Genomic DNA, 26029 nt, shown 5'->3' with positions numbered 1-26029 from the left:
ATCTCAGAGAGTTAGAGTAGGTGAAGTTTTGTCTGACCCTGTAATAGTTGAGAGGGGAGTTCCTCAGGGCAGTGTTATCGGACCTTTATGTTTTCTTATATATATAAATGATATGAGTAAAGGAGTGGAATCGGAGGTAAGGCTTTTTGCGGATGATGTTATTCTCTATAGAGTGATAAATAAGTTACAAGATTGTGAGCAACTGCAACGTGACCTCGAAAATGTTGTGAGATGGACAGCAGGCAATGGTATGTTGATAAACGGGGTTAAAAGTCAAGTTGTGAGTTTCACAAATAGGAAAAGTCCTCTCAGTTTTAATTACTGCGTTGATGGGGTGAAAGTTCCTTTTGGGGATCATTGTAAGTATCTAGGTGTTAATATAAGGAAAGATCTTCATTGGGGTAATCACATAAATGGGATTGTAAATAAAGGGTACCGATCTCTGCACATGGTTATGAGGGTGTTTAGGGGTTGTAGTAAGGATGTAAAGGAGAGTGCATATAAGTATCTGGTAAGACCCCAACTAGAGTATGGTTCCAGTGTATGGGACCCTCACCAGGATTACCTGATTCAAGAACTGGAAAAAATCCAAAGAAAAGCAGCTCGATTTGTTCTGAGTGATTTCCGACAAAAGAGTAGCGTTACAAAAATGTTGCAATGTTTGGGTTGGGAAGAATTGAGAGAAAGAAGAAGAGCTGCTCGACTAAGTGGTATGTTCCGAGCTGTCAGCGGAGAGATGGCGTGGAATGACATTAGTAGACGAATAAGTTTGAATGGCGTTTATAAAAGTAGGAAAGATCACAATATGAAGATAAAGTTGGAATTCAAGAGGACAAACTGGGGCAAATATTCATTTATAGGAAGGGGAGTTAGGGATTGGAATAGCTTACCAAGGGAGATGTTCAATAAATTTCCAATTTCTTTGAAATCATTTCGGAAAAGGCTAGGAAAGCAACAGATAGGGGATCTGCCACCTGGGCGACTGCCCTAAATGCAGATCAGTATTGATTGATAGATTGAAAACAGATTTGACTTCATTTAGGTACTAGATTGCATTAAGTATAAATCCATACGACTAAATGTTTCCATGGTTTATTTTGCAAATAACATTTGAAAAACGGGTACGTTTTAAGAATAATATGTATTTTTGCTTTTACCTGATAAAATGTGTAAAATATATGGCCATGGAATTGTGACATAGCCTACTTCTTTATTAACGCGTAATGTTAAAAGATGTCCGACTCGTTGGCTGAACGGTCAGCGTACTGGCCTTCGGTTCAGAGGGTCCCGGGTTCGATTCCCGGCCGGGTCGGGGATTTTAACCTTAATTGGTTAATTCTTACGGCACGGGGGCTGGGCGTATGTGTTGTCTTCATCATCATTTCATCCTCATCACGACGCGCAGGTCGCCTACGGGAGTCAAATAGAAAGACCTGCACCTGGTGAGCCGAACCCGTCCTGGGATATCCCGGCACTAAAAGCCATACGACATACCGTTAAAAGATGCTACCAGTGTTGTTATTACATGTTAAAAAATATGCTAGTACCCCTGTGGGTGGGGGATTCAGACGAAGACTACACCCACGGCATCCTCTGCCTGTCGTAAGAAGCCACTAAAAGGGGCGACCAAGGGATGGCATGCAATATTAGTGATTAGTACCATTACGTGCGGAACACCCTGGGTCGACGTTATTTGCGACTAGTACCACCTTGCGAGGAACATCATGATTCTGCTTTACCAGGGGCCGGTGATATGGATTTTGGACCCCCCTTTTGATAATGAGTATCATCCCAGTAATGAAGGCATTGCGAATAAGATCCACTGACTGTTTTGTTTCACGATCATTTTTTCATCATTCGTTTTCGATTCTAGTCAGTGGATATATTTTGAAGTTGTCATTTTCGTTTCGTTCACCTCGTACCATTAGGGGCCGATGACCTAGCTGTTACGCCCTTTTAAACAACACTCGTCATATTCATCATTTAAATATGTTAGTATGTCTCCTAATGGCTCGCCTATCATATGTTCGCCATCGCTGTATTACAAGATATGACATTAATATTAGTAACTTCAATCATCAGTGATCTACATTTAGAACTGTCGCCCAAGTGGCAGATTCTCTATTATTTGTTTACCTAGTGAATTACTGTTTATTTATTTATTTATTTATTTATTTGTTGAGAGCGAGTACATGCGAGTCTCGGTACGAAAACTATGCCCCTCTACTCATAAGTTTCCGCGACATGCCGATGAGTCGGAAAATTTCCATCATGTGCACTGACGGGGAAAAAGCGACCTGTCGTGGAGAGGAAATTTTTTCTACACGTCAAGAAAGAAACCCTCTCTCTTCGCTACTCTGATAAAAATCTAATAATGAGATCGGAGTAAATTTTGCGAAGAAGAAGAAGAAGAAGAAGAAGGGGCGGAAAGCTTCCCTTCTTAACAAACGGGCTATTTCAGGGGGATTAATTTAGAATTTACGTTGTTATATCAAATCAGGCCGAAAATTGGGGAAGCGACCAGTTAAAACAGGTCGTGAGACAAGGGCCGCGATGTTTGAAAAGGGTATTCGGCTTCTTGTTCCTTACGACCTATTTTAAAAGTAGGATGACCCTAGTCGGTAGAATGATTTAGGAGGATTCTAGACTTGACCATCTTGACTATTTTATTTATCTGAGATCTAATAAGCTGAATACGAAGTTCAGTTCGTATCTCTTTATTACTTCTCAGAATAGGCGCTTTTAACATTCGACGTAGGGTTTTGTACCAGGCAAAGGTGGCCGGGCGTAGAGCTAACCACTCTACCCCATCACGTGCCGCGGTTAACAATGGTGGAAGCCTTTACCTCCGCCTGTTGCCATTTCTTGATGGATGCAGTATTTTTGTATCCGTCTCTTGACACAGGCTAGAGCAAAGTGTAGCTTCCACTGAAGTCCCAGTCTCATCCATGGCTGTGACAATATGGTAGCTGCTGGGGTATGGGTGGTGCTGAGTAATGACATATGGGGCACAAATAGGGTCCGAGTGTTATGAAAGGTGTTGCTCATAGGGTCAGTCGTGCTGCAGTGGCAGCTTCTGGTCCAGTGAGGAAAGCAATGGCAAACTACCTCACTCCTCATCTTGCCTAGTACGCCTCATTTGGGCTCTGCCATTGGTTATTGCAGTTTCCCTATAGCTGCATAGCCTTTAGTGGTGCTATTTGAGGATCCAACCAGCCTCTGGGCTGATGACCTAGCAGACAGACAAGCCTTTACCTTCCACTCCTCCAAGGGCTTTCATGGCCTGTACGGAGGTGACTTTGTCTTTGCTTTGTCGTAGGGTTTTGTTTTGGAAACGTTGAAGTTTTAGCACGTGGATTTTCGGAATATAGCAATACGCGACACTACCGGATTTAGCCTCGTTAAAATGGGAGACAATTCGCAAGTTGCGCTCCTAGTTGCGTGACCTGAAAATTCACGCTAAATTCAAATATCAATGAAAATGCATGTACGGAAATGGATAAATAAATTACGTCTAGAAATAAAGTGTTACTAAGGCGTTAACTTCAAAGTTGCTAAAGCAGTTCTGGATAAATGAATGAAGATTCTTCCTGAATGCAAGCTCGTCGGGACACCTCACTGAAAACCGGGACGAATGAGCTCCGAATGTTATCTATCAGGAGCCAGTTGTTTGCTCCGATACCTCTATATGGGATGCTTTAAATAGATATTGATTTCTTCTGATTTATGTGGAAATCCCTCCCTCGTTAATGACGAGTAAAACAGCCAGTGTTAATGTCCAACGACCGACTATCTCATGGTCTTTCCCATTGAAACAGATAAACACTATCGAACAGCGCTATGGAACACTATACTTGATTAACAAGTGACGGGTAAGGCGCGCCGTGGCACTTTGGTGTGTCAGTACTGATATAAAATTATCTCCTGACGAACACCGAAATTATCTCCGCGATTAGATAAGAGTAAAATCTAGAATGACAGAGCAAATATATGACCGGTTTTTAAAAATGCAATATCAAAGTATCAAATATGTACATAAAATTTAGTAAATATCAGTGAAATATGTCAATATATATGTAATATTCATAAAATATGTTATAGTATTATTGCACTAAATTTTTGAATCACTTATATACAGTTAAGATAAGAAACAGTAAAATATTGTGTTAAATACCTGCGTATTTTACGACAAAGTTATCATAGTTACTTTAGATAATTTACAATAGAGCCTCCGTGGCTCAGGCGGCAGCGCGTCGGCCTCTTACTGCTGGGTTCCGTGGTTCAAATCCCTGTCACTCCATGTGAGATTTGTGCTGCACAAAGCGGAGTCAGGGGAGGTTTTTATGCGGGTTCTCCGGTTTAACCTGTCATCTTTCATTCTAAAGTAATTCATAATTAAGAGGGTGGGTTTTTGTGTAGAGACTAGATGTAGTATCACTTGTCGCTAACGAGACAATCACTTAGCATGTGCACGATTACATTTTTGTCCACCTCCACCCTGTTGTTCCAGAGATTCAAGACAGTAGGTTTTAACGAACTGACCTCCCAGCTCTCTTTGGCCCTTTACAGTTTAGTTTTTTGTACAATTTGCTTTACATTATTAGCTGCCGTCTTCGGAAGCCCGGGTTCGATTACCGGTACTGCCAGAGATTTAAGAATGTCAGGAGGGTTGGTATGTGATGAAAATGGTACATGTAGCTCATTTCATTGGGCGTGTGCCCGTGTCTCGGGATGAGTACACGGGTTTACTTTTTATTGTTATTATTCGTCCGACTCCTCGGCTGAAGCCAGCGTGCATGCCTTCTGTTCAAAGGATCCCGGGTTCGATTCCCGGCCGGGTCGGGGATTTTAATCGCGTTAGATTATTTTTTTTCTTTTCTTTTTACAATTTACAAGTACACAGACACAGACGTCTTATGGCGACGATGGGATAGGGAAGGGCTAAGAGTGGAAAGGAAGAGAGTATGACCTAAATTAAAGTACAGCCCCAGCATTTTCGTGGTGTGAAAATGGGAATCCACGGAAAACCGTCTTCAGGGCTGCCGACAGTGGGATTCGAACCCTGTTATCACCCAAATGCAAGCTCATTACTACGTGACCCAAACCGGGCAGCCACCTGCTCGTCTCTTCTGATTAGACTTTAGAAGGGTGGATTTATTGTTGCACGTTTGTGTAAGTACTCATCCCGGAGGGTGGTTTGATCCTCAACAGCTCGGCCATCAGCTATCATACATAGCCTACCAGACACTGAAGGCTAGGGAAATGAGCGAGGTAGTTACCCGTTGCTTTCCTCATTGAGCCAGGTTGCTCAATCTATAAACAAATCAAACGAGACAGTTCGCCACTCAAGGGACTAATTTTATAGAGTGGAATATTTTTTCTAGCCGAGTAGTTCAATGCCGCATAAGCTATCTCATCCTCGCTGCTAACAGAGGTGAGCTGTATTAAAATCTTCTCAACTTCCTCCGCCATGATGTAAACTCTTTCCCAGTACTGGTGCTCTGATTTTTAACACCTTTTCCGACTCTTCTACGCTCACTGATTCGATAGCGTCCATGTAAGGCTCTCGACTTCTTTCGTCCAATGTTTAAAGTTTTTGTTCTCCACTCTACCCTCCACAGTATTCCATACAAGTTCTATGGAGTTTAGGTGACAAGAGGTATGGTAGAAGTGTAAAAATTTGATATCCGTATTTCTTACGCCGATATTACACTGTCAAAAGAACTTTGTACAATTTTGATCATAATTTGTGCAAGATTTGACGCCATCTTATAATCAAAGATATAATACTACCATACTACACCAAATATCTTGGAAAATATCCGCATTCCACAGTCTTCTTTCCCAGAAGGCCGTGCCAATTTGTGTTTCCATAATTCTCTGACTGCGAGTTGTCGGTGTTCTTGCAGATTCTAAGAGAGGACAGTAAGGGATAGCTATTTTCTATCAGTAAGCAGAGGGTCTTCAATATCCCAAAACTATTTGGCTGTATTCGAATTACAAATGTGTCTGAAAAGTATCTGAAATATGGATTCATGAGTGGGGGCGAGGCACAATGGCAGCTGCAAAAAAAAAAAAAAAAAAAAGTTAGTTTGATTTCTATCGTCCTCAAACCACCATACAAATCGGGTGACTTATTTGTTCCAATGTTCTCTCCTTGCATTTCCTTCACACGCAGCGATTCCCTAGTGATTTCCGTGGTTTCCCATTTTCACACCAGGCAAATGCTGGGGCTGTACCTTAATTAAGGCCACAGCAGCTTTCTTCCCAGTCCTAGCACTTTCCTGTCCCATCGTCGCCATAAGACCTATCTGTGTCGGTGCGACGTAAAACCAATAGCAAAAAAAGATTCCTAGTAAGAAAAATCTCCAGTTGTTTTGTTTGCCTCTTCTTTACATCAGTTGTGTTATGTTTAAATAATTGAATGCCAATGTAAGTGGTTATGGTTGTGAATATTGTAGTAGTGGACACGGGAAATGTGCCTGCCAGAGAGTAGCAGCGGCACGCGGTCTCATTGTGTAAATAGCAACTTCTATTACCGGTATTTTTGTTACAGGCAGTGTAAGTATTGCGAAGGAGTGGTAGTGGTGGTGGTGATTATTGTTTTAGGAGGAAGTAGGCAACCATCCTCTATATTACACTAATCAGAGAAAGAAAAAAGGAAGGGATCCGACACTTCGGAGAATTAAGATATCGGCCAAAGAAAGATAAAGGCCACGAAAATGAAGGACTGCCTAAGCCTTGAATGCTCTAATACCGTCGGGGTCGGAAAAGAAGAGTTGACCAAGGGAGGTCGGATAAGATAGATGAAAGTGAGGAGCCTGACACAAGTGGAAGAAGTGGCAATACTCAGCTAAGGGCCCCGTGGTCGCCAACCCACGCTCTGAAGTTCAGGGCCACTGAAGTCCATTTTAGTCGTCTCTTACACCAGACAGGGGATACCGTGGGCGTTAATTCTATCACCCCCACGCACAGGGGTTTGCGAAGCAGTGACTACCATAGTCTTCAAATTACAAGAAGTCATACAGCAGCAGGAAAGGAAACCCCGTGGTGCTGGAGAATTGTAATTGTAATGGGTTCGTGTATTGTACTAGCATTCATTTTAATAAAAAAAATTAACTTCCATACATACTTGTTCTATCCTAAATATTAACTAATCTGTGCTTTTTTTTTCAGGAAGTAGTCATGATATATCTGCATTCTTCTATTATAGGACATGCAGTTTTTATTTACTTACAAATAAATAACTTTTTAAAGTTTAAAATTTGAAAAAAAAAGAAAGAAAATGAATTAAATTTCTTACAAAATTTATGCACAGAACTGTTGCAGTATGTCTCGACAACGTACGGTACCCAATACATCTGGAATGTGAATAGTGAGATCCGAATACCAAAAGTCAGTTTTCAAAGATGTCAAAATCATATTAAAAATGCAGAGTTCTGGAGTACAAAACTTGGAAATTGTTCCATCTTTACATGATAAACATTATATAAACATTTGGTTGAAATCATCCTAATAAAATAAAAGTTAAAATTTTGGGTAGTCTCCCCTTAAAAAAAAGGGGGGGGGGCGTGCTTCCATTGAAATATGTAATTATAACTGTGCCTTTGCTGCGAGACCTACTTTTTATAATGCACTGGTATGGGCTAGATCACTGCCCTGTCTCATTCTTAGCAGGGACTTTCCCTCGACGCAGATTTGACAGAGAGACAGAAGTCACTTCTCCGATAACCAGCAGCTGATCAAACAACGATCCCTCCCGAACCATCAGTTTATAATTCAGAAACTTTGACAATATACGTAGCAGTTCAGTATGGTAACATTCACCAGTTCTAGAAAATTCTAATTACAGATTGCCGTAGCATACTACAGCGTCTAGAACGCCCAGCATAGAATGATCAAACCCACCGTTACATTATGATATACCTAGAGTTGGGAATAACTGAGTTAAAGTAATCGGATTTTAACGATTACATTTTCAATAATTTTTACTTGTAATCTTTACTTTTTCAAAAAGTGATTATTTGTAATTTACTTCTCGAAATAAAATTGTGATCGTTACTTCCTAGTAATTGATATCCATCGCAGAGAACCAGAAACGGGAAAACAAATGGTGAAGAAGTTATAGCAGAACCAGCAACTTCACCAGTTCTGAATGAGGTACTTTCTTACCTCTCCAGTACTTCCAAAGACATCAAACTTATAAAATGCTCCAGTAGAGCCTCTTTTCAGTAAATGGAAAGATGCGCGCTCCCCTGAAGAGGTCTAGGTTAGTAATGCTAAGTTTAAGATCCAATTATTCTACTTAAGTGATAAATGATTTCAAACGCTGAAAGTCACTAACATTCAAAAATTGCATCGATAAATTCCCAAATTCTTTGAAAACATTTAAGAAAAGGCTAGTAAGCAATTGATGGAGAATCCACCACCTGGGCATGATGGTTGATTGAATTAAGAGAACAACGTTTCAGTATTCAGACATAAGGGGAAAATATGGACACTTATCAATTTTAATAACATTAATGCGAACTACCAAGAGTATTACCTTACACTAAAATAACAGGTGATAGAACAACAGTGCACGTAGTACGTAAAACGCAAAAATAAAACAAGATTGCCGGGCTGAGTGGCTCAGACGGTTGAAGCGCTGACCTTCTAACCCCAACGTGGCAGGTTCGTTACTAGCTCAGTCCGGTGGTAACTGAAGCTGCTCAAATAAGTCAGCCTCATGTCGGTAGATTTACTAGCACGTAAAAACTAAATTCAGGCACCTCGGCGTCTCCGAAAACCGTAAAAGTACTTAGTGGGACGTAAAGCAAATAACATTAATTAAAACAATATTGCCATTGCTTCTGGTAGTGGCGCCTGTTTGGCTACTGTGGACCATACGTATTGCAGCAGTACATACAGTAACTGCGTAGGCACCATTCTAATTGTAGCCTACGAAGTTCCAATACAGACTTAAGCAGTAGTGGAGTCATACCTTTCTATTCTCAGTCAATTATCAATCAGTTAATACTGATCCGCATTTAGAGCAGTCGCCCAGGAGGCAGATTCCCTATCTGTTGTTTTCCTAGCCTTTTCCTAAATGATTTCAAAGATTGTTGGAAATTTATTGAACGTCTCCCTTGGTAAGTTATTCCAATCCCTAACTCCCCTTCCTATAAATGAATATTTGCCCCAGTTTGTCCTCTTGAATTCCAACTTTATCTTCATATTGTGATCTTTCCTACTTTTATAAACGCCACTCAAACTTATTCGTCTACTAATGTCATTCCACGCCATCTCTCCACTGACAGCTCGGAACATATCACTTAGTCGAGCAGCTCGTCTTCTTTCTGCCAATTCTTCCCAACCCAAACTTTGCAACATTTTTGTAACTCTACTCTTTTGTCGGAAACCACCCCGAACAATTCTACACAAAGTGTATGCATAGTACATAGAGAGCTTTTAGAACACGTAGGTCTGACGAATGTGAAAGATGTAAGTTAATGTACCTGTGTATATTTGATGTCAGGCTTCTTGGTGGCCATGGTGTGTTGATATAATACTGAACAACCGTCTACGATATTCACTCAACGCGAACTGCGCGCTGCGCTGTTCACTGCTGGGGTCTGAGCTCCGCTTAGCTACACTAGCGCTCCCCGTATCTCAGTGCACCATCATTATGTTAAGTAGAGCTGACGATGATGATGATGATGATGATGATGATGATGATGGCCTAACATCGAAGGTCATCGGCCCCTAATGGTACGGGATGGACGACATGAGATGATAAAATATTAAAATGTAAATGTATCCACTGACAAGAGTTTAAAATAAATGGTGATGAAAAATGATATGAGATTAAAACAATCAGTGGATCTAATTCACAATGCCTTATCTACAAAAATTTAGAAAAATACAGGTGAAAATGCAATCCGGCATTGCCTGAATATATATATAATTCTAGTTATTAATTAAAATAACACATTATAATAAGCAAACACGAACTAAAATAGAGTCAATGGGATAAAAAGCGTAGTTGACAGAAATATACTAAGACAAAGGACATTATTACACACGGATGACGAAGTCGGCTGACTGCTCGTCATCGCGCAGGATGAGAGAGATGGTACTCGGGAGTTTTAGACTATGGCGCAGACCGATCAGGTCCACGCACTCCGTAAGGATGTGTACCACGGTAAGATGATCGCCGTAAGTACACACCGGAGGGGTTCTGCTTTCGATATATGAGAGTGCGTTAGGATACAGTGGCCGATCCGAAGACGACATAATACCGGCTTCCCTCCGAGAAGCCCGAAAGGAAGTCCTCCATACCTTCGTTGTACCGTTTATCGCTCTCAGCTTATTTGGAAGCGGAGTGGCCTGCCACTCCATCTCCCAATGGGACATAACCAGATGTCTCAGTTGAGAGCTAATATCACTTGCTGGAACCTTGTAAGGCAACGGGAGCAGTGTTACTGCCTCCTTGGCAGCCTTATCTGCTAACTCGTTTCCCTCTACAACCATGTGACTTGGGAGCCACATAAACGTGATACTGGCGCCGGCATCCGAACACCCGGCCAGCAGGTCCTGAATCCGCTGCACCAGAGGGTGCCGATGGAAACAGGTATCAATAGACTGTAGCGAGCTCAAGGAGTCAGTACACAGAAGAAAGTGTCGAGGCTCATCGGACAGTGCGTACCGCAGAGCTTCACAGATAGCGTCGAGCTCTGCTGTGTACACACTAAAGGTTTCCGGGAGAGCAAAAAGAAACCTATCATTGTCGACAACAAACGCACAGTCCACCTTCGTTTCTGTCCTTGAACCATCCGTGTAAACGACAACGGAACCTGGATACCGGCCAACAACGGACAGGAAGAGCCTCCGATAAACTGAAGGGTCCGTGTTTTCCTTCGGGCCAGTGTGCAGATCCAGGATTGTTTCAGGTCGTCGCACAACCCACGGAGGTACCCCACTTGGTTGTCTGACAATGCAAGGAACCGAAGGTACGTGAAACAACCTGCGACTGCTATACAAACGTATTCCAACCGGCCGTGTTTCTCGAAGACAACCAACGTACAGAAGACTGTGTCCATTGTTGAATACGCAATGATAGCTTGGGTGAAGTGGCATCTGTCGCAAATTTGCAGCATACAACAGAAGGAGCTGGTGGCGCCTCAGGTGTAAAGGTGGCACAACAAATTCAGCGAGCAGGCTAGCTATGGAGCTTGTTCGAAAAGCTCCCGTCGCGAACCTAACCCCACTGTGGTGGATGCTGTTCAGTTTCGCAAGGACGCTTGGTCTTGTTGAGCCATGTGCTCACTGCCGTAGCCTAACTTGGATAAAATATGTGCCCTATAGAATCGTAGGAGAGCCATCATAGGAGCCCAAGGAGTCTGTTCAACTACAGGAAGAGCAAAATTTCCTAAATAAAGTTCAGGGTGCGGGTGAAGACTGCGTTGTCCACATATAGCGACGGTAATACTGCTGAGCCAGCAGCAGCGACAATACCGTTTATGGCAATCGCAAACAGAGTGACACTAAGAAACGATCCCTGTGGGACTCCATTTTCTTGAACGTGGTATTGCGAATATGCCCTCCCAACTCGTACATGGAATAGAAGGAGGGACAAAAAAAATTGTTATAAATACCGGCAAGTTACCTCGGAATCTCCATTGATGCAGGACTGAAAGGATACCATATCGCCATGTGGTGGCATAGGCCTTTTCTAAGTCAAAGAAAACAGCCAGCAAATGCTGTTTGCGGAGAAACGCATCCTGGATAGAACTCTCCAGGTGAGGCAGGAATCGAACAATTACACTGATGAGACGTTAGTATGTTCCCGTGCCCACGCCTTTAGAATCATTTCCAATGAAGTCTCTCTTGGATATTGTTAATTTTTTTTTCCTAGGAGGAGCTCTTCAGGTGTCCACTGTTATGTTTATTTCTCGATTCATACAGTAGTGTGTAGTGTACACTGAAACCAGTGACAATTATAGCTTTCGTTATGTTTTTTTTGTTGAAGTCAAAGTAATTATTTCATTCCTTTTAAAAACATCCTCCCTGTCCTGTCATGCGTTCACCTGTCGTACACACTTTACATACCCATGACATGAGTACGATACGCTTACATGCCTGGTATCCATTCTGTGGCTGGAATCACACTCGGGAAACTGCTTGCGTGTCAATATGTGCTTGCCCGACCGCACGCTGTCTGATGCGGCATGCAAAACCGCGCATGCTCTTATTGATAACTCAAAAAGTATTTTGAAAATACTTACATCTTTGAACTGCGTAGTTATGGTAAGGATGTAAAGGAGGGGGCATATAAATCTCTGGTAAGACCCCAACTAGAGTATGGTTCCAGTGTATGGGACCCTCACCAGGATTACTTGATTCAAGAACTTGGTAAAATCCAAAGAAAAGCAGCTCGATTTGTTCTGGGTGATTTCCGACAAAAGAGTAGCGCTACAAAAATGATGCAAAGTTTGGGCTGGGAAGACTTGGGGGAAAGGATCTGTTTGACTGAGTGGTATGTTCCGAGCTGTCACCGGAGAGATGGCGTGGAATGACATCAGTAGACGAATAAGTTCGAGTGGCGTCTTTAAAAGTAGGAAAGATCACAATATGGAGATAAAGTTTGAATTCAAGAGGACAAATTGGGGCAAATATTCGTTTATAGGAAGGGGAGTTAGGGATTGGAATAACTTACCAAGGGAGATGTTCAATAAATTTCCAATTTCTTTGCTATCGTATAAGAAAAGGGTAGGAAATAAACACACAGGGAATCTGCCACGTGGGCAACTGCCCTAAATGCAGATCAGTAGTGATTTGTTGATTTTAGGCCAGCTGTATAAATTTGACACCTAGGATGAGGCAGATAACTTGTTACCAACCTTTGCAGAAGAAGAAAATTTAGAAGCGGCCAGCGAAGTTTAAAAGTGTCATGGCTTCGGACGGTAACCTTACACTTTTTCAATTCCTCCTTTAATCTCCAGGCTTACGGCGAGAAATAATGGTCATTTATTAGTTTTAACGTATTCTTGCACATCCAGGCCAATCTTTCATGAGAACAGTGGCGCCTATCCTTGCGGATCTCCAAGTAAAGACGCAACTCTTCACCAATAGCGGCGATGAAGAAAACATTTAGGAGAAAACATTACTCTTTTATTCCATTTTAGCCGGCTTAAACTAGGATTTACAAGATTTTTAAAAATAAAAGCTACCTATTTGTACAAGCCGTATTATCTTCATTTTATTAAGAAAATGATTAACGGAAATACGCAAAAAATTTCGTTCGTTGCGGCTAACCGATTTGTACTGCGCCACAGTAAGTAGTGGAGACTTTGCATGTGCTGTGAAAGCTAACAGGGGTATATATATTTTTTTTTTTTTGCCAAGATCATGGACACTGCGGTATGATTCACCCGCTTGACGCGCGCAATTGTCAGTCTCTTTAGTATCTGTTGGTTTGTTAGTGTGTAGTCAAATACTAGATTATCTTTAATTGTATAAACGCGCCATAATTCCATTTAATAGTAATCCATTCTGTAATATTGTTCCTTTGGCGAAAGTTTCATTGTGTAGTATTGAATCAAAATCTCGAAAACCTATTACCGGTATTACCGCACTTAAGTTGGTTAGCAGTCAATCTTTACCTTTTGAGTCGAAATTCGCTCAGAGCATTAAACAACTTACCATTTTGTATTTTTTTTTCTTTTTTTTCAGTTCTGATGTTAACACTCCCCGGCCGCTATATCCCACAAACCCCGCAACTTCTAATTCCCAATCGCCGCTACTCCTTTCCACGGCCACTCAACTCAGGACCGTGGGTTCTACAGGGACGAGTTTAGTTACTTGGTGCCCCTATATATACAGAAAAATATGTCTTCCTTTATTTCGAAATAATAATAATAATAATAATAATAATCAACTCTCCAAACTCTTGTCAGGCAACGAATGGTTTAAGTTGCTATGTTATGTCTGAATTCATGGAGAGGACAGCAAGACAATTGACTCGATTTTGCGACATAGTTGATCATGAACAATCCTAAGTCTGTTTCCAGTCATTTGACCGAGTCAGGAATGGAATATATATATTTAACACACTATGTTTGAGAAATTGGGCTGAAGTCGCTTAAACTCTCTGTTTGGCAGGAGAAAGAAGAACTGGCACACTGGTTGGGAATGGAGTTCCAATTTTAATCAACTTTGAGAGCATTACTGTTTGTTAAACACTGTACTTTGAACAAACAAATACAACGTGGTTCAAATCTGTGACACACGGAAGGTCATACTCACGTGGGAGAGTCCAACACTTTTATTCGGTAGAGACTGTCGGTGCAACGTCCGTGTCCGAGTCGCATGCGTACGAGGGATGTGATGCGACGTCTGGCAAGTTTGCTGCTGTTGAACCTAGGTTTGTTTAGGGATATTAGCTTGAAGTGCAGCATAATATTGTCCCTCATGGAGATCCTATGTATTCCATTCCGTTGACCATTTTGTTTGAGCTTTCATATGGATAAGGGAGAGAAAGTGTGTACAAGAATTGGATTGCTCGTAAGCGTGGAGGTCTACTGTTTCATTGTGTTAGATTCCAGAATGTCCCTTGATCCATAGAAAGTGAACTGTTATTCCTCGCAGTTCTGTATTTCTCACTAATTTCAGAATGTCAAGGTTGTACTTATTGGTCTTTGTGGTCCAGTCAGGTTGTTTTAAACCTTTTAACATGCTAAAGCAGTCTGTTAGGTTGAGAATTTTCTGGAATTATTGTGAGGTACCATAAAATATGCGAGGAAAGCAACGGGAAACTACCTCACTCATTTCCCTAGTACGCCTCTTCAGTGATGCCTAGGCCATCTATGACAGCTGATGGCAGAGCTGTTGAGGATCCCACCAGCGGCTTCGCTGACGGACTGAACATACATACATACCATTAAGTATAGCTGCTTGAATTCCTAGCATTTCCACTGTGTAGGTGGAGATTGGTTCTGGTAGGGACTGTTTTTCAGTATCTGCTGTTAATGGGCAATTGTAAGCATATCCTACTCCTTCTGAAGTTTTGCAGCCATCTGTGTAGATGCATGTGAATTCTGACCAAACTGTCTGTAAGAGTACCTTGAGTGTAGTGTTCATATTCGTTCCTGAAATCACTGCATCAGATATAGAGAAAGTGTTCGGTGGCGAGGACACAAGCTCATAGTCTTAGCAAAACCTAGGTATTGAGGCACCCTTGAGCAAAAGGGGGGAAAGATACCGTAGATCATGGTAATTAGTCACCAGCAGTGGAGTTCGACAAATTCATATGTGCTAATATCAATCTATTAATCTACTTTTGTAGAAAGAGGATGTTTGATCTGCATAGCTTTCATTTTCAAATTCATCATTTCTAGAACAGTGTGCATGTCCTCTCTTCCAGAAACTTTTATCCAATAATATTTAGTTTCCAGTGACCGGCATCTGTTATTGAGAATGTCCACTATTGAGATGCAGTTTTTCCATATCTCGCCCTGCATTTCTGGTGGGAAATTAAAAGTTGTCCTTTGTCTAGAAAAGGACATAGTTCAGAAGTGTCAAATGGAAAAAAAAATTCACTGTAGTATAAAAAAAGGATATGTAGGAGGAGGGTAATTTAATCTCAAGGTTGCCACCCATCTCTAATTTCCCGGGTCGTTCCTGAACAAGAGCAAAATTTTCAGCACCTCTGAAGAAAGCCATGCAGGCCACAGACTGTCCCGAATTCGGTTTGTGATCAATGAATTAAATTTAGTTTAATAAACATACAACAGATGTTGGCAGAGTTAACAAAAGTTTTGTCTGTAATTATTAGGTATTTAGTGGTTGGTATTGCTATTGTCTTCAGTCCAATGTTGAGAGCTGAACATTAAATTAACAATGCAAGGTCGTTTTGTATTGAATTTAAATTTCATTGTAAAGATGATCAATGTTTCAAAGTGGAATGTATGAGTTCTACAGAAAAAAAATGGCTGAACAGTTTTAATTTTTGTGAAGCCTGGGTCAGAGACTTTAAATGTAAAATGCCTGAACTCCAGTTTCCAGGTGAAATGAAGTTATATTGCATGCTTTTACTGCCGGATGCCCTTCCCGATGCCAACCTCACTTGAGGAGTTAAAGAAGATTAAATTAATTATTGTGGATAAAATCAGGTGGAGGACATCTGCTGTGGTCTATGAATATTGTAGCTATTCAAGATAAAATAAGATTTCATCCAACTGCACTCATTTTTGCCAGTAGTCTCCCATGACCTCTGTCAAATGCTTTGGGTAGGTCAATCGCGATGAAGTTCATTCGACCTCCTGAATCATATCTGCTATATCTTGCTGAAATCCTACAAGGTGAGCTTCAGTGGAATAATCTTTCCTAAATCTGAACTGTGTTCTATCGAACCAGTTATTAATTTTGCAAACATGTCTTTTATAATCAGGAAGCATGCTTTCCCAAAGCTTACATGCAATGCATGTCAAACTTACTGGCCTGTAATTTTCAGCTTTATGTCCATCACCCTTTCCTTTATACACAGGGGCTACTATAGCAATTCTCCATTCATTTGGTGTAGCTCCTTGATGCAAACAATAATCAAAAATAAGTACTTCACATGTGGTATTATATCCCAACCCACTGTCTTCCCTGAAATCTCATCAATTCCAGCTGCTTTTCTAGTTTTCAACTTTTGTATCTTGTAAATGACTTATTGAAGGTAAATGTTAATACCTTGTTAGTATTAGTCATCTCTTCCTATCTGGACATTATCCTTGTAACTAACAATCTTTACATACTGCTGACTGAATACTTCTGCCTTTTGAAGATCCTCACATATTTATTCATTAACGATTCCTGGAATGTCCTTTTTGGGAACCTGTTTCTGCCTTAAAGTATTACCCATACATACCGTTCCATTTTTCACTAAAATTTGTACGACTGCCAATTATGCTTGCCATCATGTCATTCTTAGCCGACTGCTTGTCTAGATTCAATTTCCTACCAAGTTCTTTCAAATTCTCATTACTTCCACAACCATTTCTTTCTCTATTTCTTTTCAACCTGCACCTCCTCCTTAGCCTCTTTAATTCTTTTTTAAATTCTCTTGTTTAGGTCAATCACCAAGGTGGCAGATTCCTCATCCGTTTTCCTAGTCTTTTCTTAAATAATTGCAAAGAAATTGGAATTTATTGAACATCTCCCTCGGTAAGTTATTCCAATCCCTAACTCCTCTTCCTACAAAAAAATATTTCCCCAATTTGTCCTCTTGAATTCAAACTTTAAAAATCAGCACTCAAACTTATTCATCTACTAATTAATAGGAGTGTAGGCATGTTGTAAATTGGAACAATTAAAGCTATAATATAGAATTTTGTTTTTTGTTACATGAGGGTCTGCATAATATTAAAAGCTGAAAGATGAATTACTGTACCTCACATTTTTTGTTATCACTTAACACATTAAATGGAGGGGGAAAAAAAATGAAAAAAACACACACAAAATTCCAAAAATCCAAATTTTCAGGGTTAAAAAGGTGGCAACCTTTTTTCAAAAAGGAATCAAAATCTCAAAAATAGTAAATGCTTATTATATATTGAGTAAACATACAGCACAAAACATTGACTTCAGCACAGTGGAGGGGTTACAGTTAGGTAACTTTTTCAGTTCTTGCTCGGCATCTTGATGGACACAGTCTTCACCTCCAGATATTCATGTAGGGAGTCCTCACCCCTGAAATGTAAGACGCACGTTAAGCATGAGAGATAGAAAGAGAGAGAGCAAGGAACTGAAGTTTGAGGCCGGGAACAGTCTCAAACAATGAACACTTTGCACTTGTCCTTTTAGGTATTCTGTGTGTTATTTTCCTCCCTACTATCATACCTGCCAACTTTTAGAAGTAAAAAATAGGAATTCTTGGATTTCATCACATTTATTTCACCATGGTCTAGGTGAAGAAATGACAGGATAAAAGGCACACATATCTACAGTTACAATACAGATTGACCATTAAATTTAAACTAAGAAAACAAAAATGGTTACAGGAAAATGTGCCTAATCATTCTAATTTATCACACATACATGAGAATAATAATATTTATACCACACCGATACACTCAACAAAAATGCATAATAGTTCCCTTTATTAGACTGTAAAATGAATGGAAATTTAATTTTATAGGTATCTCTGAACACTCAGAGATAACTTTTGTGTGTTTTGGCCATAACATGAAGAGAAAATATTGGAAACTGTCATCGACACAACTCCCTGAAATACATTCTACTAATTAAAATTATGAAGTAAGAAGGAACACAAATGCACTGAAAACGTGAAACTACCACATACAAAACAAATCAGTGTGTCTCATACATTATCAGACGTGCCACCTTTCAAAAGTAAAAAAATCTGGAGAAAATTGGCAGCGAATCGTGATGTATAACGACGCATCACTGATGGCAGAGCATGTACTAATTCATTATGATTCAATGCATTCTATTCAATAGAAATCTATTAGGACTACAAACATGAATATGTATTTTTCATTGTTTATATGTGAAAACCAAATACTGGACACACCTGAACTTTAGTAACATGTGACTTTTCATCCTTCAACATGCTGAACACATTACGACTAATTGCTGTTCAACACACCTGAAGCTGACTTAGCCCTCTTCAGAAACTCTGAACTAAATTTTTGCTCGAAGCACTTGCCTTGCTGAGCTGATTTTAAGGTTGAAAGTTTCTCCAAAGTTTGTTCAGACAGCAAGGATCTGAACTGTATTTTTGTCTTTGTGACTCTACTAGAAAAATCCTTTCATGTTCTGCATTGCTATGTGGAATTAATAAAAAGCAAGCATCACCTTAGAGAGTCTGTCATATTTAAGTACACCATCAGCTGATTTCTTCTGACCTACCAATGCCCACTGAACACCAGTTCTTCCGTTTGCCAGGTCTGTTTCTTCGAGCTGAAAGTTACAGAACTGGGAGTGCAGAATATCAGTTTCTTTATCTAAATGTTCTGTTTCACTAGTCAGAATATTTGAAAACTTGTTAATGAAAAATCTAAGGCTAGAAAATGATGCCTTACTTATAGCAGACATATTTGCAAGTTCTGCATTAATTAAAACATTTTTGAACAGAAATTTGTGCACATGATGAAGAGAAACTCTTTCCAACAGACTTAAAGAATATGCACTTTTCCTCAGACTTCAAAGAGTTCACCAAAACAAATGCAGAGTTCCCTATCATCAGATCACAGTCATCCTTTTGATTTGCTGGAGTATGATAACCTACATCAAGGAGAGAGAAGGAGCTCTTAATAACATGTCATTTCACAAACCTTGCCATCACATTCTTCAATAGTTCCTCCAAAACTTACTTCAATAAGTGGATGTGCGGCATGCTTGACTGAAGAGGAACGTTTGGATTCTCAAAGATTTCCATAAAGCTCGAGAGGAAAATGCAAAATGATTTATCTAATTTTGATGAAAGGAACATGAACAGTCATTCTCCATGTGATAAACCATGGTTCTTAGTGTCATCATAAGTTCAATTTTTTGAGGGGTGAAACTGATGACTGGGTTTTCCTTATAACTGAGGAGTGTGGTAACATATTATGACCTTGCTTCACCTTTTCAGACCAACAAGATTGTGCTTAGGAATTTTGTAAGCCTTCAAAAGTTCCCATCTGAGAATCCTTGCTCACAATTTCGCACATGAATAAAGTAACCAAAGGGTCCCACTGCAGCAAAATCCTATCCTATCTAAAGGCTTTCTTAGTAATAGCCATCAAGTAGGCACATGCTTCGGAATTTTCCTGATCTGTGTTGTGTAAAGTCGAATTCTCTGAACTTATTCCCCCCCCCCCTCTTTGCACTCCTTTCCAGATAATAAAATATATCAATTATACTTTCATCTACATTTACAGACAAGTATGCTGCACCCTTCTCTGCAGCAAGATTAGTTGGGTGACAAGAGCAGCCTATGATGATTATATTTCTATTTTCACACTTCAAACATCCTGCCACAACATTATTTAATCCTACCATTACTGGAGCACTAAGAGCTAGACAGTTTTTTTAATGGAATGCAGAATTTCTGAAAAGTTGAGAGCAACAGATTGGCAAAGTTACCTCCAATAGCATCCCCTTCTAAATTAGGCACAGAGAGTAGACAACTCTGAATTTCATCAAGTTCGTGCAAGTGTTAGATCAGAGAACAAAACCCGATTTGGAACAATAAATATTTTAACAATGGAATGAATGGGAAGGAAAATGAATTAACTGACCTAATGGAGAGAAGAAAACTCAACATCCTGGAATTAAGTAAAGTAAAATGGAAAAGGAAAGGAATGAAGGAACTAAGAAAGGGGTACACATTGTACTGGATGGGTAAAAGTAAAGAGAAAAGAATGTTTTTCTCGAGGACAGCATCAAAAAGTTGCCAATCCGGTGGCAAAAATGTGTGTAAAATGTGGGAGACTATGTAGAAAAATGAGGTGCTTGTTATGCATTTCTTGGTGGATTCAATAAAAAAAATTAAAATAATTCTGGTTTATATTTGATTCACTTAATATTATTTTATCATCATCATCATCATGTTGACATCTTGCAACAGAAAATGCATTCACCTGCAAATATGATACAATTTTCGCCCTTTCTTCCATGCATATTTCTGTAATGATAGCCGCTGTTTTTATTCTAGCACACCCATATCGTTTAGCGATTTCAGAATCTGGGAGCATTTTGCAAAATGGAGGATCCACTTGGTCAGCACTATTTACAGGCAGGTTATGTTCTACAACAAATGATGTAAGTAAAGCCTCGGCATTCATCACAGGATTTCCATCTTGGTTTTTACATGAAAAGTTCAGTTTCTGGTTTCTTTCTACGTACTGGGCACTCTCCTTATGTATTTTTGTTTGCCGAGTATATTGCACTTCCCACCATGCGCCACCAAAAAACGACAGCTATATATAGCATAGAATGTGAACGTTGGTCCCTTCCTGGATCACTGAAACAAGGAAACTCTTTTCTTTAAGTGCTTTTAAACACTGCATCATATTTCTTTTTTGACATCTCGGCCAAAACAAATATTAAGACATACAACCAAGAAGCACTACTACATGACGTAACACGAGCACTTACGCAGGTCCTGCCCTGGGTAGATGGCCATAGTGAGACTTCTGAGGTTAGGTTACTCACTTGAGACTTCTACTTCCTATTATTAAGCTATTTGAGTATTTGACTGTGTTATAAACCAAAGAGGAGTACACAGCTGGACACCGTGCCCCACACTGTCATCCGGTTGCGATTATTAGAACTACTGTCGACCAGCCATACTCAAGCATATATTGATAAAACAAGGAAATGCGCAGGAGTTTGAAATAATATGAAAACTGTTCTGAAAATTGGGAAGATTGGTCCTGGCGATCGGGAGATTGAGAAGAACAATGAAAAATTGGAAGTCTCCCGCTTAAATCGGGAAAGTTGGCATCTCTGCATTATTAACATACGAGTTTGATAGGGGTAAATGCACAGAACTGCAACGAAAGTACGCACAAACTATGTTAACAATGCACGAACCACACAATCACAAACTCATTCTTTGTTGCAATTAACGGAGTCGCTAGCGCACGCTAGCCTCTCTTGCTTGTAGGGCGACTGCAGTCCCGAATCCCCAGCTGTAAAGAACACACGCTGCTGTGGCGAGCGGGAAACAATACACGAAGGTGACGGACGATACACTCGTGAAATAAAGCATCAAATAAATACGCTTGAAAATGAGTTTGCATAAATTACACAAGCACACAAGAATTTATCCTTTATCATAGGGGAAGAGCACTGAATGTACTGGAGGTTATATTGGTCAAAAATAGGAAGTAAAAAAATCGGAAGAAGAGTTAAAAACTGAAAGCTTCCGGATAAATCAGAAGGGTTGGCAGGTATGTACTATGATCAGTCGTAACAACATACTGGAAGCATGTTCATTTGTTAAAGGTGCTTGGATGTAGAAAATTGTAAATTATTAATGTCTTTGTTTCCCATTTCTTTGAACAGAGCAAGGTTTCCAGAATACAAAAATATATTGTAATATGAAGGTATGCATGTATGTTATAAGACTGTTAGTAGAAAAACATTGCAAATACGGAAGAGATATGGCGATGACCAGGACCTGGATTTTTATGTATCATCGAAGTACGAAATTTGTACATAAAATGTAGTAAATATCAGTGAAATATTCATTGAATATGTAGTAGTATTAATGCATTCAATTTACAAAATGCCAGGTGCAACAAATGTAAACCGGAATTAAAAATTAGCGGCTCTAGTAATGAACGGAAATGGGAGGGATTTTGAGAGAATGTCTGTGGGGATGTTCTGAGTAGGGGTCTTGACGCATCACAAACAAAAGAGCAACCTCTCACTTCAGTATGCCATAAGCGAGCATGTCCATTTTGCAGTAAAAGAAGGCTCCATGCACAGTTTGGGAAAGCAACCCTTTCAAAGTTCCATGTGTATCAATAGCACAAACAATTTTTGGCAGCACGGGGAAAAAGTGAAAAATGAGCCCCACCAAAGACAATTGCGGACAAGCATCACTCCAGGTAACATTCGTACTGTAAGTGACCTTACTGAAGAAAATAGGAGCATAAAAATTTCTGAAATTGTTTCGCTCGATGGAATAAGGTTTTTACAAGTAATGAAAATCAGTTTCTCCGTATTGAAAGAATCTTAATTTATAATAATATAAGAAATTTATTTTAACTCAACCTATTCAATACAGTACAAGATGTTAACATATTAGTTCATTAAAAATCAGACATGTTTCGCCCCTTCTGTGGGGCATCATCAGTCATATATATATTTTTATAATTTCCAACCAGACGTCTGGTAGAATTTTGAGGTATTTGATATGACTGATGATGCCCCACAGAAGGGGCGAAACATGTCTCGACGATTTTTAACAATGTTTAGTATGTTAACATCTTGTACTGTATTGAACAGGTTGAGTTAAAATAAATTTCTTATATTATTGTGGAATAAGGTAGTGTTCAAGCCATCATCAAGAAGCACTACTACATGACATAACACGAGCCCTTATGCAGGTCCTGCCCCGGGTAGATGTCCATAGCGAGGTTACCTTCGGAAATTGTCTGCCTTGTGAGTTCCTCGTCTCCACAGTCAGAAACAAAACAATTTCTGCCAGGATGTTTGTCAGAGGCATCTGAATTGCTATGATCAGAAATTGCACTGTGATTTCTGATGACACCCCAGAGTAAAACAAGCTAGCATGGAGTGGTGGGAACAAGGTGCAGCTGGGCCAGTTCAGGCCAAAACCTGTCTTTCTGCTGGGAGAGGCGCTTGCAACTGGTTTTTTGGGACTATACACACATTTTGTTAAAGAATTTCCTGCATAAATGAACAGTGAAAGCAGCCTATTACTGCCGTGTTTTGGTCGAGACAAAAGCTGCATATCGCCACAAACATCGTCGGGAGCTGATCTGAGATGTGGTTCTTCTGCTCAACACCGCAAAGCCACACACTTTTTGCTATTTGTTTTATGTCACACTGACACATGTCATATGGCGACGATGGGATAAGAAAGGCCTAGGAATGGAAAGGAAGTGGTCGTGGCCTTAATCAAGATACAGCCCCAGCATTTGTCTGGTGTGAAAATGGGAAACCGCAGAAAACCATCTTCAGAGCTGCTGACAGCGGGGTTCGAATCCACTATTTCCCGGTTGAGAGCTCTCAGCTGCGCGCCCCTAACCACACGGCCAACTCGCCCAGTACACACTGGTGGTGTAACATGGGAAGAACTGGAGGAAATGTATTGGACACCTCTGGAACAACCTTCTCACAGTCTAAACTTGTCATCTTGTGACTACCACTTGAGAGGAAAGCGATTTTATGATGAAGCGGTAGAAGAGTATGTTCTTCACACACATTCTTTTTCTCGAGGACAGCATCAAAAAGTTGCCAATCCGGTGGCAAAAATGTGTGTAAAATCTGGGAGACTATGTAGAAAAATGAGGTGCTTGTTAATGCATTTCTTGGTGGATTCAATAAAAAAATTAAAATAATTCTGGTTTATATTTGATTCACTTAATATTATTTTATCATCGTCATTATCAATGTCCCACTCCAGTTGCCCGGGTGTGGTTAACAAGCCTCCTCCACTTCTTTCTGTCCTTCCACTTCTCCTGCTCCATTACCTCTACCACACCCAATCCAGCTTCTCTAATGTCCTTGCAAATCTGATCCATCCACCTTCTCGGTCTTCCAACTGGTCTCTTTCCCTTAAATTTCCTTTCCAATTCCCTTCTTGCTACCCGGGCAACATTCCCATACATTATTTTCTCTTAACTGTATCATATTTGTTTCCAAATCCAAAAGTAAAAAGATGATTTCCTTGTTCCTTTTCAGGTGTTTTTTCCATTATCGTTCGGACTGTAAATATCAAGTCTATTGTTTATCTATTCGGTCTAGTGTCATATTGTTCTTCCTCTATCTGTTTTTCTATTATATCCCTCAGTCCTTTGTCTATGACTTCTCCATTATTTTTAGCCCATGTGATTATAGGGTTATACCGCTATAATTTTCACATTTCTTCTTATTTCCTTTTTTGAACAGTGGTACAATGCTTCCTTGTTGCTAATTCTCAGGTATCCTTTCATCCTTCCATATGGCATCGATGGTTCGGTATAGCCACTGTAGTACACTAATTCCTGCTGCCGTAATAATATCAACATTGAATTCGTCTTTTCCCACTTTCTTTACTTATGGTCATTGCTTTCACTGCCCTTTCAAGTCCCAACCATGTTATCGGGTTTTCTTTTTCCCCATCTATTATTTCCATTTTCTTATCTCCTTCTTGCTCTGAGCAGTCATCCTCATTATAAAGTTTTTCAAAATATTTTGCGATCACCTCCTGAAGACCCTTTTCATCATATACTATGGATCCATCTTCTCTCTAATGCATTGATTTTTTCTTGGTTTATTATTTTCGATTTGATTACTCTGTATAATAGTTTCTGATGTCCACGACTGTCTTGCTCAATTTTGTTCGTAAACTCTCCAACATATCTCCTTTTCTTCCTTGATACTCCTCTTTACTTGTAGTTTCAATCTTTTGTATTCCACATGTAACCTTTCTTATCTTATTATCATCCCTCTAACACATTTTTTTGCTTTTTTTATCCATTTCTTTCTTCACCTTGTTGCTTTCTTTTATTTATTTTTTATTTTGTCTGTCCACCACTGTGTCTCCTTTCCCTTAACTTTTGCTTTTGTTTTCCCGCATACCACGACTGCTGCTTCCACAAATGTCTGTCTTAAATTCTCTCACTCTTCTTCTACACTTCGTATTTCTGTGTTAGGCAACTTCCTTTTTATCCAGTCTTGGAGTGCCATTCTTTTATCCTGCTCCAATTCTGAAATCCTGATCTTTGGTTTCTTTTTGAGTACAATTTTAAGAATTTTTACTCATTTTAATTTTATAATTAATAATCTATGATCGCCTTCCATACTTTCACTGGGGATTATCTTCGTATTCATGACATATCTTCCTCATTCTCGGTCTGTTATTATAAAATCAACGATTGTTCCATACTGTCCATCCCAACTAAATCGGCTGATCTTATGGCTATTCCTTTTCATAAACCACGTGTTCTTTATTATCAGGTTATTTCTGATACAAAAGTCCAACAGTTTCTCTCCATCTTCATTTCTATTGCCATACCCATGTGGGCCCAGAACATTCTCATATCCTATTCTATCAGCTCCCACATGGGCATTCAGATCTCCCATTACCATGATCCCATCTCCAACAACATGCATGTCTAGTTCATTGAGGAAATAATCTTTTTCTTCCACGCTCCATCCTGTCTGTGGAGCACACACCTGTACTATCTTCAATAGTTCCTTGTTTACATGTATGTGCATTATTATAATTCTTTCATTTATGTACTGAACTTCAGCTATTTGTTCAATATTCTGATTCATGATAAATCCCACTGCATTTCTTTTCTCTTTACTGTTACCC

The 26029-nt window shown here is 39.8% G+C and overlaps 2 protein-coding genes across 3 annotated transcripts in view; both read right to left on the bottom strand.

Annotated features, from left to right (window-relative positions):
- LOC136882174 (aldehyde dehydrogenase 1A1-like) overlaps positions 1 to 9624 on the bottom strand; it is a 66915-nt gene extending 57291 nt beyond the window's left edge. The window contains exon 1 of the mRNA XM_067154725.2: positions 9498 to 9624. Coding sequence (XP_067010826.2) covers positions 9498 to 9533 — 36 coding nt within the window. The 5' untranslated portion in view covers positions 9534 to 9624. The remainder of the gene's footprint in view (positions 1 to 9497) is intronic.
- LOC136882173 (aldehyde dehydrogenase, cytosolic 1-like) overlaps positions 1 to 26029 on the bottom strand; it is a 96946-nt gene that overhangs the window by 7923 nt on the left and 62994 nt on the right. Inside the window, exon 12 of one of the 2 annotated variants that reach the window (XR_011018764.1) lies at positions 17593 to 17715. Coding sequence is in view for 1 of the 2 variants with exons in the window: in XM_068229465.1 (XP_068085566.1) it covers positions 17646 to 17715 (70 nt within the window). In the remaining variant the exon portion in view is untranslated. Of the gene's footprint in view, positions 1 to 17556; positions 17716 to 26029 lie in introns of those variants that run through there. The other variant, XM_068229465.1, reaches the window with a different exon arrangement.

The sequence above is a fragment of the Anabrus simplex genome, chromosome 10 (assembly GCF_040414725.1).
Source record: "Anabrus simplex isolate iqAnaSimp1 chromosome 10, ASM4041472v1, whole genome shotgun sequence".
In the NCBI taxonomy this organism is placed as follows: Eukaryota; Metazoa; Arthropoda; class Insecta; order Orthoptera; family Tettigoniidae; genus Anabrus; species Anabrus simplex.
The sequence above is the reverse complement of the archived record's forward strand: the minus strand, read 5'-3'. Positions and strand labels throughout refer to the sequence as shown.